The sequence below is a fragment of the Anarhichas minor genome, unplaced genomic scaffold (assembly GCF_050575085.1).
Source record: "Anarhichas minor isolate MPS153535 unplaced genomic scaffold, ASM5057508v1 ptg000010l, whole genome shotgun sequence".
Lineage (NCBI taxonomy): Eukaryota > Metazoa > Chordata > Actinopteri > Perciformes > Anarhichadidae > Anarhichas > Anarhichas minor.
The window spans coordinates 900,867-916,099 of NW_027466456.1; the positions used below are offsets into that span (position 1 = coordinate 900,867).

Below are 15,233 nucleotides of genomic sequence, written 5' to 3' on the forward strand. Positions count from 1 at the left end.
GCGGTTCAATGGAGGTTCAATGGAATTGCAAATTAGAAACCCCCAAACGTTTAAATTAACACTCACCCAGTGTTTATATGGAAACCACTGTAAAAGTGTTAAATCAACACTTTAGAAAGAATAGGCCCGTTTCACAGAAGCCATTCTGACATGCAGGGTAAACACAGGTGAGATTGAAAAAAAAATGAATTATGGCCCCGTTCCATTTAGGTGGGACGGGGCCCTGGTATTGAACATGCATTACTACGCACAAGCTTCTGGATACATCGAACACTCAGGAAACAAAGAGGTCAGGAGAAGTCTTCATGTCTGTGTGTATCATTCAAAGTGCTGTTTCCTTCTAACTGTGTCTCAATCTGCATCTTATTTGATGATATTCTACGTTGCCCACGGAGCACCAGCTTAACTGCAGTCTTTCGGGGGCCTAAAGGGGGGCCTGCTCTTGGCGCAGCATTAAGGAAAGAGGACACTGAGGACAGAGAAGGGAGGGGAGCAGGAAACAGAGCACGCTTCCTCAGACAGGATGCTGAGCTCCTCTAAGAGAAGGCATCCTGGAATCTCAGGCCTCAAAGGCTTTTCTACCAAGTGTTTCACACAAACACGCTGCTTTTCCTTTGACACGTTGCTGCGTTGTGGAGAGGAGGAACTCACAGGAGCGAGAGCTGCGAGAGGAAAAGCTCAGCAAAAAAAAAAGTGAGCATGAGCGAAGAACCGAGGCCGAGAGGTCGGTCAACATCAAATCAAAGTGAGATGAACTTAACACATAAAACACCAGCGCTCACACATGCACCTTCTGTCCTACTGCGCTACAGCTCAGAGGGAAATATTGTTCTTTTTACATTTTACAAGATACACTTTAAATATTTAACATATGATTAACTTACGAGGTTCAATACTTTACTTTAACAACCTAACAGTATAAACTAGTTAAACATGGGTCCACTTATATCCATTAAATGCAGCTTTTATGTTGATAGTAGTAATACTTATATAATGTTACTTAGTAATGTTGTACTATTACTTGTGTACTTTATATAATAAAAAGTATCTACTCAGACATTTTACTTGTAACTATTTAAGTATTTTTACATTATATTAAATAAAGTATCTTAATTACAGCTCAAATTATGACTTGATTCATTGATTAGTTGGTTATTTGAAAATGAACCCGCAGCCAATTTGATAATTAAATGATCATTTATGTCATTAATTGATCTTATTCCAGCTTCTTAAATGTAAATGTTTTCAGCTTTTATTGGTCTTTTAGGATGTTAGACTTAATATCTTTGGTTTTTGGACAAAACAAACAGTTTGAATTTGTCAACTTGGACTTTGAGAAACTCTGATGGGTATTTTTTGAGTGTATTTTTTGTTGTTGTTTTTTGGGACATTTTATCGACCAATGAATTAATTTGACAATGAAAATAATCATTACTTCAAAGATTCATTATTGTCGTTATATAATACAGGATTGCCCGGTGAAATATTATCATGCAGGCGTCACAATATCAGAACTCATTCCACCACTGCATTTAACTTTGTATGTTCAAAGACAAACTGATACAAGTTTAGAGAGGATTGACACGTGGACACAAACAATACATTTCAGAGTATTAGCCTTATCTGTAGAACTGAATATCATCTGACAGGACGGTCCATGCTCTCATGCTGGCTCCTCCTGTTATGTGGTAGGATTCAGGTGCTGCCCTCTGCTGGATGAAAAAATAAAAGCTCTTCTCATGAACACTGAATTTGTGATTTTGTACACAAGATATTTGAAGTAGATCCTTGTACCTTTTGTTCTCCAGAAGCTTAAACCATTGATCATCTATTTTCAAAATATTCATACAATGATTTTTGGTCTGATGTAGTAATATTAATTAAAAATGCACAATTTAGCATAATTTACTTACAATGACAGGCCTATAATTTATTTTATGGACAACTTGGATGCAAACATTTAAGATAATGTTAATGGAGTGATTACATATCATAGTCATATTGTAGGTGGAAAGGCAGCACTCCCTCTTTCACTGTGCTCATGTATAATCTTTCCAACAACTTAAAGTCGTCAGTAAAAATTAATAGAAAGGCAAAAAAATGGTTTAAATCTATAACTCTGTCTATTTTTTGTTAATGTCTTTAACGTCTGTTCACGTGATTGTTTCTCTCTTTTGTTTTCTTTTTAACATTAAACATTTTTTTCTTTCTTGATTTTCAGCATTACGGAAGCGGATTAGGCCCACGTGGAAAAAAAATATTTGAGTTATGACTTTAAATTTCTCTTTTTCCTTCTCGTGTGGCCCCAATATTCTTCCGTACAGTCTAATATGACCTCTATTGTTTGTGTTTAACTGTGTTGAAGCATCATTTCCACCATTGTTGATTTACTTCTACACTTCATCTTTTTATATTAATACCGTTTCTTGTTTTGTATATTTTTCTTGCTCTAAAAAATTAAGTTTCATCCGGAACTATTATGACTCTTTTCCGACGGACTCTTTTCAGCGTTGCACACAACATTGTACTCAACACGGCGTAGCTGGACAATGACGCGGGGCTCGTTCAGCGCGAGCCTCACGGATGTTTTATGGTCTTTTCTGGCGTCATGTTTCCTTTTAGCTTTCTGTGTTCACAAAATATCAACACACCTGCCGAGGAAATATGAAACGTGTCGTCTCTACGTTTTATTTCAGGATCTGATTCGGTACGGAAAGACCAAACAAAACCTCTCACGAGACGACTGGCTGCGCGCGTTAGACGTCCCGAAAAGGTAACAGTAACGTGAATAAATGTGATATGTTTAAACGTGAATATATTATTATATTAAATATATAAAGTTTTAAGGGTTCGTTTCATTGTTTAAAACATAGAAAACTCAAATGTGTTTCTGCTAATTTAGTTAAAAACAATCATATCTGTCAGTTTATTCTTTCAGTGTGAAATTTAAATTAAATAATTTAAATTGTCATTTATTTAATACCACCAATGTTACTAATAATTTGTTACTGTGACAATATGAGTACAAATCTCTACACTATGTTCTTAACTTTCTTATTTTATTGGGAAAATTATTTTCTCATAAGCATAAGTGTTTATTTAAATGTAAGTTAATGATTAACTCTCTTGCTCTTACAAACAATAAAAAAACAGGTTATTTGCATATTACAGAAACATATCTAATGAAACTCCCTGACGTCAAATGCAATGCTCTTTTCTAATGTCTGTGCTCGTTCATTTTAAGATTTTCAATTATTTTTGTATTATTATAATAGTTAAATTTTCAACATATTTAGAACATTTATTTGTCTCTCATTGCATTGTTTTAATTCCCCCCCCCCCCCCCTGGTATTTTAATAATATACTGTTTTGTTGTTAGCAGCTCTCCTCTATCGTGTACTTGTTTTTCCTTAAATAAAGTTCTGTTTTTATTCTCCTTTCAGATGGTTCTGGCACTTCTACTTCATCTCTGTGGTCTGGAATGCTTTTCTTCTGTCTTTGTACCTGAACTCCATATTTCAGCATCAGTCCTACCCGTCATGGCTGACTGGAATATTAGACATTTTGACAGATGCACCAAACACCGACAGTCACGGTAGGCTCTTGCTCTTACTGGTGTTTCCCTGTGTGATCCGCTCTGTCTCTGGTACTGATGCTGTCTGTAGTCCCACAGCTGTCTACTCTGCTGGTGCAGCTGCTGCTGTGCTTCCACTCCCTCAGGAGGCTGCTGGAGTGCCTGTTCGTCAGCGTCTTCTCTGACGGAGCCCTTCACGTGGTGCAGTACGTGTTCGGCGTGTGTTATTACGTCATACTGGGGCTGACGGTGCTTGGCTCCGATCGTCTGGGAGAAGGTGAAAGTGAAATCAGCCCTCTCTGCAGCCGCTTTACGCTGGTTCTGCTGTGTGGGTTTTGATGTTTGTGCTGCTTTTTTTTTTTAGGGACTGGAAGCCTCCTCTCTCAGCTGGACTGGTTTCATGTGGCTGGAAGTGCACTTTTCATTTGGGCCTCTCTGATGCAGCATCAGTCCACGGTGCTGCTGGCCGGGCTTCGCACCGGAAAGTCAGGTAAGCAGCTGTCTCTGCTTAAAACCAGTAGCTGGGTGGTTTGGGCCTTTTGCTACAAATGATGTAAACTTTAAGGAATACTTCACCCACAAAATGACCATTTATTTATCAGGTACTCACCGCATGTTACTTTGAATTCTCAAAACTTGTTTTAACTTTTAAAACACTATTTAATACACTTCACTCGTCAGGACTCCCACAGACTGTTTATTCCTGTGCAGTCTCTCTCTTGCTCTGTGTTACGACCGGCTCGGGAGTCGCAACATATAGGAGGGACACAACACCAAGTTAGGTTAAAAACAACCACAGCTGCCAGTTTATTTACAGGACACAAGTAAACTGTAGTGTGCAAATCCCACTGCAGACCAGGGTCTGGTGCCAGGCAGATGAGAGAGAGCGAGGGCGGAGCAATGAGGCGCTTATATAGGTAAACCACATCCTCATCCAGGTGCCTTCAATCACTCGTTAGGGAGCTGCACCTAGAAGTCAAAAGACACAGAATACACACACACACACACACACACATTCACAGCAGGACATAGAACCAGACATAACACTCCCTTCCTTAAGATGACAGCCATAAGGGTGTCATCCAAAACCATGCTGTTTTAACAGAAGAACCCTCTTACGCATGAGGATACCAACCTCCCAGTAAAAGTGGCATGAGTAGTACCACTCTCATCCTTAGGCAACACTGCTGCCATACACTTGGCCAAAGGAGGGTCAGCCTTCTGGGCTGCTATCAGCTGTTCCTTGCCAACCTTCAACTGTGTGTCAGGCCCAGCAGGCACAGTGACAGGACAGGTCAATTTAACTTCAGTAGACTCATTTCCAACAGCATTAGTGGACAGCTTATCTAGAGGCAACTCAGAAGTTACAGAAGGATCAGGATCAGCCTCTAGACTGTCAACAGGTGGAGCCACTTCAGATAAATTCACCACATCTTCATACTTTCTTGACTGGACACGAGTTACAATGCAAGCAGGAAGGACTTTAGGCAACCGAGATGACAGATCAGCACTCTGGTAATTGTCAACTACGGAGCCTGTTGGTCTATCCACTACAATGGGAGCAGGAAACACCTTCCCGCCAGCCAAATCATTACCCAAAATCAGGTCTACTCCCCCTAAAGGAAGCTGGGGACGAATCGCCACCACGACAGGGCCCGTAACCAACCCAGATTGCAAATACACGACTGGGCGACTGTGGCTAAGTGGATAGCAGGGCCGTCTTTCAATCAGAGGGTCGGCGGTTCAATCCGGCTCCGGCTCTGCTAGTTGCATGTCGATGTGTCCTTGAGCAAGACACTTAACCCCAAAATTGCTCCTGTAACTGTGCCTACGGTGTAGAAATGTGATAGACTCTGAATTGTAAGTTGCTTTGGATAAAAGTGTCTGCTAAATGACTGTAATGTAAATACACAACATGCAATGGGCTTTAAGCCACCTCATCCCACATCCTTGGACTGAAGCACTGCTACCAGTGGAGGTCTTCTCAGAGAGAGGCAAAACTCCTGCCAAAAACAAGGACTGAGAGGCTCCTGTATCCGTAAGGATGGGATGAGCTTCTCAGAATCAGAAATTGCTATTGAACCCTCTATACGGACTGGTGCAAAGGAGTCATGCTCAGTGTGTTTTTTATTGGTCTGACAAGGACCAACTACACAGGGCAACTGCTGTGGTACTGAAACTATTAGCCCTACAGGCTTAGTACCTTCTGACTTTTTATTGAGAGCATGACAGTTTGCTATGGGAACTGAAGGAGACCCATTGCTTAGGTCTTAAACAAAAGGTGTGAGGAGAGGCTAAGCTCTTAGTCTCGCCGGTTTTGCCACTAAAGACTGTTTTATGAGCCAAGACATACTCATCGGCAAGCACAGCAGCCTCCTCCACTTTAGTCACTCTTTGCTCGCTCATAGGTGGCCACCACTTCAGGGACACAATTTCTAAATTCTTCCAGAATAATCAACTGCTGAAGTTCCTCCTTGGTCACAACCTTTTGTGATGTGAACCACCTCGTGAAAAGGATTTCCTTTTCTCTAGCAAACTCCACAAATGTCTGCTTCTCCACCTTACGATACCCTCTAAACCTCTGTCTGTAGGCCTCAGGGACCAACTCATAGGCACGCAATATGGCTGCCATAACGATGTCATAATCTGAGCTCTGGGTCAGAGTTAAAGATGAATAAACCTCCTGAGCTCTACCTGTCAGTACACACTGCAACAGTAGTGTCCAGAATTCTTTAGGCCATGCTAAGGCGGTAGCAACACGCTCAAAGTGGGAAAAGTACTTTTCTACCTCCTCACCACAATGAGGAACTAAAGCTATGTTCCTAGCTACATCAAAACGAGGACTAGATGTATAAGAATTAGCCTGCTCAGTTTCAGCTCTTGACCTCAACTCCAGCTCCTTCATTTTCTCCTCATGTACTTGTCTCAACCTCTCCATCTCAAACCTCCTCACCTCTTCTCTTTCCTTAGCCTCCATTTCTAGCTCTTTTATTCTGAATTGCAATTCCAATTCTCGCAAACGTACAGATTGAGCATCTTGAGACTTCAAGATTACTTGTTCCGTCTTCCCAACAGTTAAACCTGCAGACACATGTAAGCCCTGCTCCTCATCAGGCTGACTAGATTCACGGGGCAATACTCCCCGTTCAATGAGTGCAGTGACTACCTTAGCTCTAAGCTGACCTTTCTTAAGGGACGTTTGAGCAATTTCAAGATGGTACTGCTCTGCAACAGACATGAGCTGGGCTTTGGTACATTGAGCCAGCTGCTCTATTGTAGGACCTTCACTGATCTCTTGAAAATCAGACTTCATTGTGAGATCACAAAAACAACTTTATGAGGAACAAATCTCTACAAGGTAGCACACCCAAAAATGGGCTCCCCCTAAGTAAGCCAAACCACCAACACAAAGTAACACTACCACACAGAACCAGTGCTACCAAACAGCACAGCTTACCTACACAAAATCAGAGAGTAATTGAAATGCACCAATCACTAGGCTGTCTATACAAGAGCAGCTACTTAACTATGTCAGGCCACACAGTATAGAAATAGTGTTAACAGTACTCTTTCCCCTACGATACACTGAAATTCTAAACACGACTTTTCTACCTCCACTGAGAAGAAAGTAGGTTCCACAAAATGTAGTCCCTGCAAGAAGCATGCGACTACCTGCACACGAAGCTCACACAGATAATAGAAAAACATGAGCACTGGCGTACTAAGCCAGCCAGACGAATCAGGGTTCAAAGAAGAACAAAACTACAGCCTAGCATTTAACCAAAACTCTCTACCTAAGAAACTGTAGTTCTATCTGGCTAAACCTCAACTAGTCTTCGTTGGCTTTCCCGGGCACGCCAGGGGCCACCCCAGGGTTACCGCACCAAAAACAATAAAGTGGTGCCGGTCTCTCCAACACCCGCAGGCTTTCTTAACCAGGCAAGCTCAAAAAGAGAAAAACTAAAACCTCTACCTTAAGCCTGACATCAGCCTGAACCTACTAACTAAGTCTAGGAGTAAAACATTACCTAAGGCTAACTGAGCTTCGGACGAGCCCCCATTATGTTACGACCGGCTCGGGAGTCGCAACATATAGGAGGGACACAACACCAAGTTAGGTTAAAAATAACCACAGCTGCCAGTTTATTTACAGGACACAAGTAAACTGTAGTGTGCAAATCCCACTGCAGACCAGGGTCTGGTGCCAGGCAGATGAGAGAGAGCGAGGGCGGAGCAAGGAGGCGCTTATATAGGTAAACCACATCCTCATCCAGGTGCCTTCAATCACTCGTTAGGGAGCTGCACCTAGAAGTCAAAAGACACAGAATACACACACGCACACAGACACACCCAAGCACAAACATTCACAGCAGGACATAGAACCATACATAACACTCTGGTAAAAAAAAAACATGTCCCCATCTGGTGCATCACCTGACACTGACACACCTACTGCCTATATCCCTTCACTTAAACAACAAAATAAACGAATGAAATCGCTCCAACAAAGACTCTCTGTGGTCGAGGACGGCCCTGGTGAATAGTGTAAACCACTGGTTTGTGTTTTAGGATCGGTGGAGACGCTGGCTCACAGGGTGCCACGGGGAGGCTGGTTCGAGCTGGTGTCCTGCCCGCATTACTTCGCTGAGCTGCTGATCTACGTCTCGCTGAGCCTGGCTTTCGGAGGCGTGTCCCTCACCTGGTGGCTCGTGGTCCTCTATGTGCTGTTCAACCAGGCGCTGGCAGCGCAGCTCTGTCACGACCTTTACGTCAGCAAATATGAGTCGTACCCGAGGCACAGGAAAGCATTCATACCGTTTGTGCTGTGAGCACGGAACTGTAAAATCCAAGGAAAACGAGAAGTGTCAGAGACGCCTGAGGATCTGAAGGTGTTGCAGTAAAACTCACCTCACTGTCAGCATCGATTGATAAGATGCTCTGGACCACCAGCCGACAGGACAGCGATGTCTGCAGCTGACGGTGTGATCGTGAGGCGTCGCAGTGCTGCAGAAACAATCGTCCAGCTGAAGTCTCTCCGGGGGAGAAGTGAGCTGCTTCTACAAACCGATGTGAACAAATGACGAACGTCACAAATCACTCGCTGACTGCAAAATCTAGTTTTTGTTATAATGAGGTACATTTATGCAATAATACTGACACATTTTCTCTATTATAACACACTAACGTATCTTGTTATAACACACAAGAAACATTTTTATGTTGATAAAATGAGGCATTTTGAGAAATTGATGTTTTGACTGAATATTTTTCTTGCTACAGCAACATATAAAATGTTTTCTTCAGCACAACATACCGGCATATCTCGTATAACGAGCAGGTTTTGTTAAAATAAGTGGGTTTGTCACAATAACGAGATAAATATAAGTATATTATAACATAAACATAAATCAATGTGAGAAACTGGGCTTCTTTTCTCATGTCTGCAACAACAATATCCTGTACAAATATTAGGAAGTTGTTTTTTGATACATATGATAACGAACTACAACATGAAATCATTTTTGTTGTAATGAAATACTTCACTTCTACCCGATAAAAATAAAAACCTATCACGGGAGTGGAATCTGTTTCATGTTTAAGTACTTTCTGTATGCTTATTTATTTTAATCATTAAGTGTATGTTTGAGGAATCCACTAGATAGCGATGGAATTGATTGATTGTAAATTAACCTGCCAAAAAACTGGTTAATAATATTACTGTAATTGTAGTGCGCAGAATATATGTATTTAAATATTTATTTTAAAATTCTCATTATAGATTGTTCAGACTTGTAAAGTGGTGAGGGGTTCTTTCAACCACTGAATAAAATATAGAAATGAAGTATCAGAACCAGCTTTATTGGCTAAATGTGTGAACAAGGACATAAGTAATATATAAAGATATATATGGTATTGCATATATGAAATACCAAGTGCTGAATAAACATGAAGTGATTAATATAACAGGTTAGTAAATTTGCCTTTTAAAGGTTAACATAATTTAAGTCTGTTTAAGATAAGATAAACCTTTATTCATCCACAGATGGAAAATTCTGTGGTTGAAGACAGCAGTACAAATAAATGGAGAACAAATAAATATTCTAAAATAAATAAGTAGTATAAACAAAAATAAAATAAGAATATTATAAGAAAACAATAATAAAAAAAACCTAATCAAGAACAGTTGGAGACAAAAATTTATGAAAAGTTAAAGTCACGGTTTGATTAATAGCAGCGTGATGTTGAATATATATAATATACAGTAAATATAAAATACAATATGATGCAAAAATCTGAATGAGTGTATTATTTTATGACTTGTAGTGACACTCAACCTATCATGATAGCTTGATTGCCTTTCTTTTTCCCCTTGTCCGTCTTTCAAGCATTTAACTCTTTTTTTTAACTACGTTTACATAACCGACAAGCAGACTGTCCAATCACTGAGCTGCACTGTGCGTACGTCAACATTGCTTACGGTCCAATCATCTCTCCGAACGCGGCAGCAAGACTCTAACTCCACCCCCCGCCCCCCTCTGAGTTTCCTCGGCGCTCGGACTCGGAGTCGGTGTGTTCGTGACGTGTATCACCGAAGACTTCCTCAAATTGCAAAGCTAGGTGGCTAATATGAAGTTAGCCAGTTTTGTTGCCGATGATATTAAGTGATTCGTGGACGACAAAATAAAAGCCGGAAACCGTCCCCTTGTCGGTTATTTCGGCCGCCATGATGCATCTCGCGCTCGGCGGAGGAGACCGACGGGCTGATATAAATGTGACGCGAGTCTTCTTCCTGCTCTCCGCCGTGTTGTTGTTGTCGGTTGGAGTCGCGTCCGTTCCGGATGAGAACAAACCAGCACAAGAGCAACCACCACAAGAAGTAAACGTTTTTTATTATACGTTTATTATTGATCAATTAAACTAGGAAACGGGGGGGAGTTGTTATTTTCGACGCCGGTGTTTTTGCTTTGGTGCTTGCTAGCTAGCAGCTCTGAGCTAGCATGCTACATGCTAATAGAGATACCTGCAGATACTCGTGTTCCGGGGAAAGTTAAATAGTTTAAATAAGGAAAGTTAAGATGAGCTGACGGACGCGTGGGATGTTTACATTTTTTAATTATAGTCTTAAAAGGTGGAAACCCTTGAGATGGCAGTCCTGGTTGATTTCGAATTTGGGATAAAAACAAAAGTACTTGTGTTTGAATGAGAAGTTTCATATTAACATGCACATTTTCAGAATTTATGTGCAGAGGCTAATTATTATTATTTTAAAACTGTAATACAGCAGGAATGTCACCACAGAAACTGCAAATATACAAAGATAATAAATATTGCAATACAGTTGTCAGAAGGCCATAGGCTCAATTGCTATTGTGTTACCTCCTACAGCAATTATAATAATTATCTTTTTTATTTGTATAGCACTTTTCAAGCTGGGAGCACAAAGTGCTTTCCATAGACAGCAGATCAATACTAATATTTAATATTGTGCTTAGTCATATCTTTTATATAATTTTATGCTCTCTGTAATTTTGTAAAATTTTAATATTATATAGGAGGCTTCAAATAAGCCCAATTTGGCTTTTTGCTTTTTTGCTATTTTTATTTTGTTGTTTAAATTGTGCTAAATAAATAAATAAAAAATATCAACAAAATAAAAACAGCAAAATAAAAGCACACAGTTAAAAGACCGTATAAAATAAATGTACATAATAATCATTCCAAAGCATAGAAGGTACGACAGGTGAAAGTATAACAAATTAACTTAAAATCAAGTGGTTGCACAACAGGGCTATATTTAAAAATATATAAATAAATAATATTAATTGTCAGGTGAAAAGGCAATGTCAGTATAAAATTTGTCATAAGACAGGATTTAAAAGCGGAAACAGTGTCAGCAGATCGGAGACTAACTGGAAGACTGTTCCAGAGCTGAGGTGCCAGAACAGAAACCGCTCGATCACCTTAACCTGAGACCTCAACCTAAGGAGACGATAGATTAGATCTTAACCTAAAAACCTTTTGATATCACCACTTTAAAGCATGGAGATCTGGGGACAGACATGCAAACCCTCGTGTGTAACTTATCTGACTGTCACCGCGTTGCTTTTCTTTCCGACAGAAAGCCTCGAGTCCACACCCCATCGGTCCGGTGGTCTCTGAAGATGGCTCCTCCAGCAAAGCAAACATGGGCTTCATCCACGCCTTCGTGGCCTCCATCTCCGTCATCATCGTCTCCGAGCTGGGGGACAAGACGTTTTTCATCGCGGCCATCATGGCGATGCGTTACAACCGTCTCACGGTGCTGACGGGGGCCATGCTGGCTCTGGGACTCATGACTTGTCTCTCAGGTTAGTTAGGAGCGTTCATTTTAGGGTTTTCACTTTCAGCTGTAACGTGGAGCTGCTCCTCCATCTTCTGCTGGGTAATAATTCAGTTTATTTTCTCCTACCCCCCCCCCCCCCTCACCTCCAGTGCTGTTTGGCTATGCCACCACCATCATACCAAGAATCTACACGTACTACGTGTCCACCGCTCTGTTCGCCATCTTCGGTGTGCGCATGCTAAGGGAGGGGCTGAGGATGAGTCCAGACGAAGGCCAGGAGGAGCTGGAGGAGGTGCAGGCAGAGATCAAGAAGAAGGATGAAGAGGTGAGCCGACTCTAAACCCAGGGAGATCATCTCGTACGACGACAAGTCAACACTAATAATTAAACATGCATCATTTATACAACACCTTCAGCGTGGGTCCTGTTTCTCTTGACTCACACATGGTTCACATTACTTCGTCATGGTGTTCATGCATGAGCGTCAAGATTTAAATGTGAAATAGATCGAGTCCACGTTAATGCATTAACTCATTTTTACTGCTCTTATCCAAATTATTTAAAAGGTTTGAATTGTGTTAGAAGCCGTTTTTATCACCAGGTGGTTTGGTTCTACAGCGGTTTTACTGTTTCAACGAGGGCTGAAATCAACCATGATCTTCACTGTAATCGATGAGTTTGTTCTATAAAACGGTGAAAAAAGATTCAGGATTACGACTTAAAATGTCTTGTTTTCTTCACAACTCAAAGATATTTAGTTTACCGTCACAGAAGAGTAAAGAAACCAGATAGTCTTCACATTTAAGAAGCTTTTTTTAAAAATATGTGAATAGAGCGTTTAACCCGGTGTGTTGTCTGTGCAGCTCCAGCGGTCTAAGCTGGTTAATGGGACTCCAGATGTGGAGGCTGGATCTGGGACCTCCATGCCTCAGGGGAAGTGGCACAGCATCATCTCACCCATCTTCATCCAGGCCCTCACCCTCACCTTCCTGGCAGAGTGGGGGGACCGCTCGCAGCTCACCACCATCATCCTGGCTGCTCGGGAGGTTTGTTACATTTAATGCCTTTTACAAACCTTTGTCTTCTTCCAGCCATTTATTCACATTATAATATATTTTTTTTGTCATAAGTACTTTCACACAGAAGTGTGTGTGTGTGTGTGTGTGTGTGTGTGTGTGTGTGTGTGTGTGTGTGTGTGTGTGTGTGTGTGTGTGTGTGTGTGTGTGTGTGTGTGTGTGTGTGTGTGTGTGTGTGTGTGTGTGTGTGTGTGTGTGTGTGTGTGTGTGTGTGTGTGTGTGTGTTCGTGTTTACTGTTTGAGTCGAACCTCAAACAGTAAATGTGTTGATACTTAATAAACTTATTAAATATTTAAGGGAGGACATGGATCATTTTCTTCAGCATCAACATGACGGCACGTTCTTTTTGTTTTGAATAATTCCCAGGATCCCTTTGGAGTCGCAGTGGGAGGAACTCTCGGCCACTGCATGTGTACCGGACTGGCTGTGGTCGGAGGACGAATGATCGCCCAGAAAATATCCGTCAGAACCGGTGAGACCGTTATATTATTATTATTATGTTTAATTATTATTACAGTAAATCCTTCAAACGTACCATTCTCTCACTGTTTGTTGTTACTTTACAACACAGTGGATTTCATTCTTTCTTCATTCATCAATATTGAATTATAAAATATTATTATTAATATAATAAAAGTCCAAAAGAGTTTTTCTCGTGATTCTGTGATACTTCTAAGTCTTAAACAGTTTGTGAGGTTCTTCAATTCTGATTATCTCCATTTTATTTAACTTCTTGAAAAATTGCAATCTGTGCATCTCTACTTTATAAAACTCTTTGTTTAATCTCCCTTTGATCTCTAGAGAAGAACACATATGCACGAGTAGTTTTGTGTTGTGATCCATCCCATAATAAATGAAATGTTCTTGTTTCCACAGTTACAATCATCGGAGGGATCGTTTTCCTGGCCTTCGCCTTCTCCGCCCTCTTCATCAAGCCGGACGCTGGATTTTAATTGGACGACAGATTTCAGGTGTTGTCTGTACATACGTGTGACGTTTGGTTAAGTTGTGTAGAGAGCGTTGTTTAGACTGCCCCCCCCTCTGGTGGAGGTTGAACACTGTTTTTGTAATCATTATGAATAATGTTGTAATGAGTGATGCTCATCAGTACAGCAGTGAGCCCTGGAGCCTCTCTGGTGATGTAGCTGGAGGTGAGCGAGCAGACCACACGGCTCTCTGTGGTCTGTGAGTCTGAGGGACACAAGAGTTCTGTCCTCACACTCAGAGACACTTTGAGTCCATTCAAACAGCTTTTGTCTTTTTTTGTTTTTTAAATATTGAATGCTCATTTGTTTATTCCATCTTTCACTCTGGGGGACATTTTTTTATTTTTTTTTACCACGATGCATTAAAATCCCAAAATATGGTTCTACTTCACTAAACATCTTGATTTTCACATTGTGAGGAAAAACGCTGAGAACAGAACCAACAGACAGTCGTGATGTTCTGCAGTGTGTGTGTGTGTGAGGTTCTCCTCCACAGTCAGGGTTCTACTACAGTAGATGAGTTCATAGAAACTTTAAAGCTTTAAAGAGAGCCGAGATGGATAGAAGTGTTTCAGTTCCCCGTACTAAAGAGGTGGAAACATTCTAAACGCAGCGTTCACTTAGACTGAAAGAGATTCTTTATATTTTGGTGTCTCAAACACGTCGTGCTGCCTCTCAACGCCACACACTGACTCATAGAACACACTTTAAATAAAACCCAAACTCTCTCTTTAGGAAGTGATTAATCCTTTGTTTCACATCAGAGCACTAGATTACCTGAGTCCAGGTGTCGCCATCCTTAAAGAGACGGCTACCAGAGAGATACGCCACGTTTCATAATTCCACTTCCACAGATCCTCCCTCACACGGTGATTAAAGCCATTGTTACAAACCGTTAGTCACTAAATCAATCAGGTACAGAACAGATGAAACCAACTGATAATAACTGCCAGTAGAAGTCACTCCATGAGCAGCTGTGTGGTAGCAACGGCGACACCTGAACACGGCTACTGCGTTTCACCTTTTTATTTACTATTTATTTAGCTTCATTTCCTTTTCTCTTAAGCTGATGTACTGTAGAAACGGGGAGAGAGAGAGACAGGTCACTACAAACAAGGAATGGAAATATATTTTTAAAAAGGTGAACAGACTGAAGCTGCATTGTCAATATTTGACAGGCTGTGAAATACTTTGTTTGTGATACTGCTCGGTTGAAATGCCTGTAAATCTAAAAAAAGAAGCTCAATAAAATTGTTTCATGTGATTCTGTGTG

The 15,233-nt window shown here is 41.0% G+C and overlaps 2 protein-coding genes across 2 annotated transcripts; both read left to right on the forward strand.

Annotated features, from left to right (window-relative positions):
* The first annotated feature begins 2,508 nt into the window (after positions 1-2,508).
* On the forward strand, positions 2,509-9,158 carry srd5a3 (steroid 5 alpha-reductase 3). Its single transcript, XM_076087357.1, has 5 exons — positions 2,509-2,773; positions 3,444-3,595; positions 3,666-3,851; positions 3,939-4,064; positions 8,144-9,158. Exons 1-5 carry the CDS (start codon positions 2,550-2,552, stop codon positions 8,401-8,403), a joined length of 948 nt encoding a protein of 315 aa, XP_075943472.1. The 5' UTR covers positions 2,509-2,549; the 3' UTR covers positions 8,404-9,158.
* A 947-nt stretch (positions 9,159-10,105) lies between these two features.
* On the forward strand, positions 10,106-15,224 carry tmem165 (transmembrane protein 165). Its single transcript, XM_076087358.1, has 6 exons — positions 10,106-10,451; positions 11,694-11,922; positions 12,047-12,222; positions 12,761-12,943; positions 13,341-13,446; positions 13,851-15,224. Exons 1-6 carry the CDS (start codon positions 10,299-10,301, stop codon positions 13,925-13,927), a joined length of 924 nt encoding a protein of 307 aa, XP_075943473.1. The 5' UTR covers positions 10,106-10,298; the 3' UTR covers positions 13,928-15,224.
* Positions 15,225-15,233: the final 9 nt, after the last annotated feature.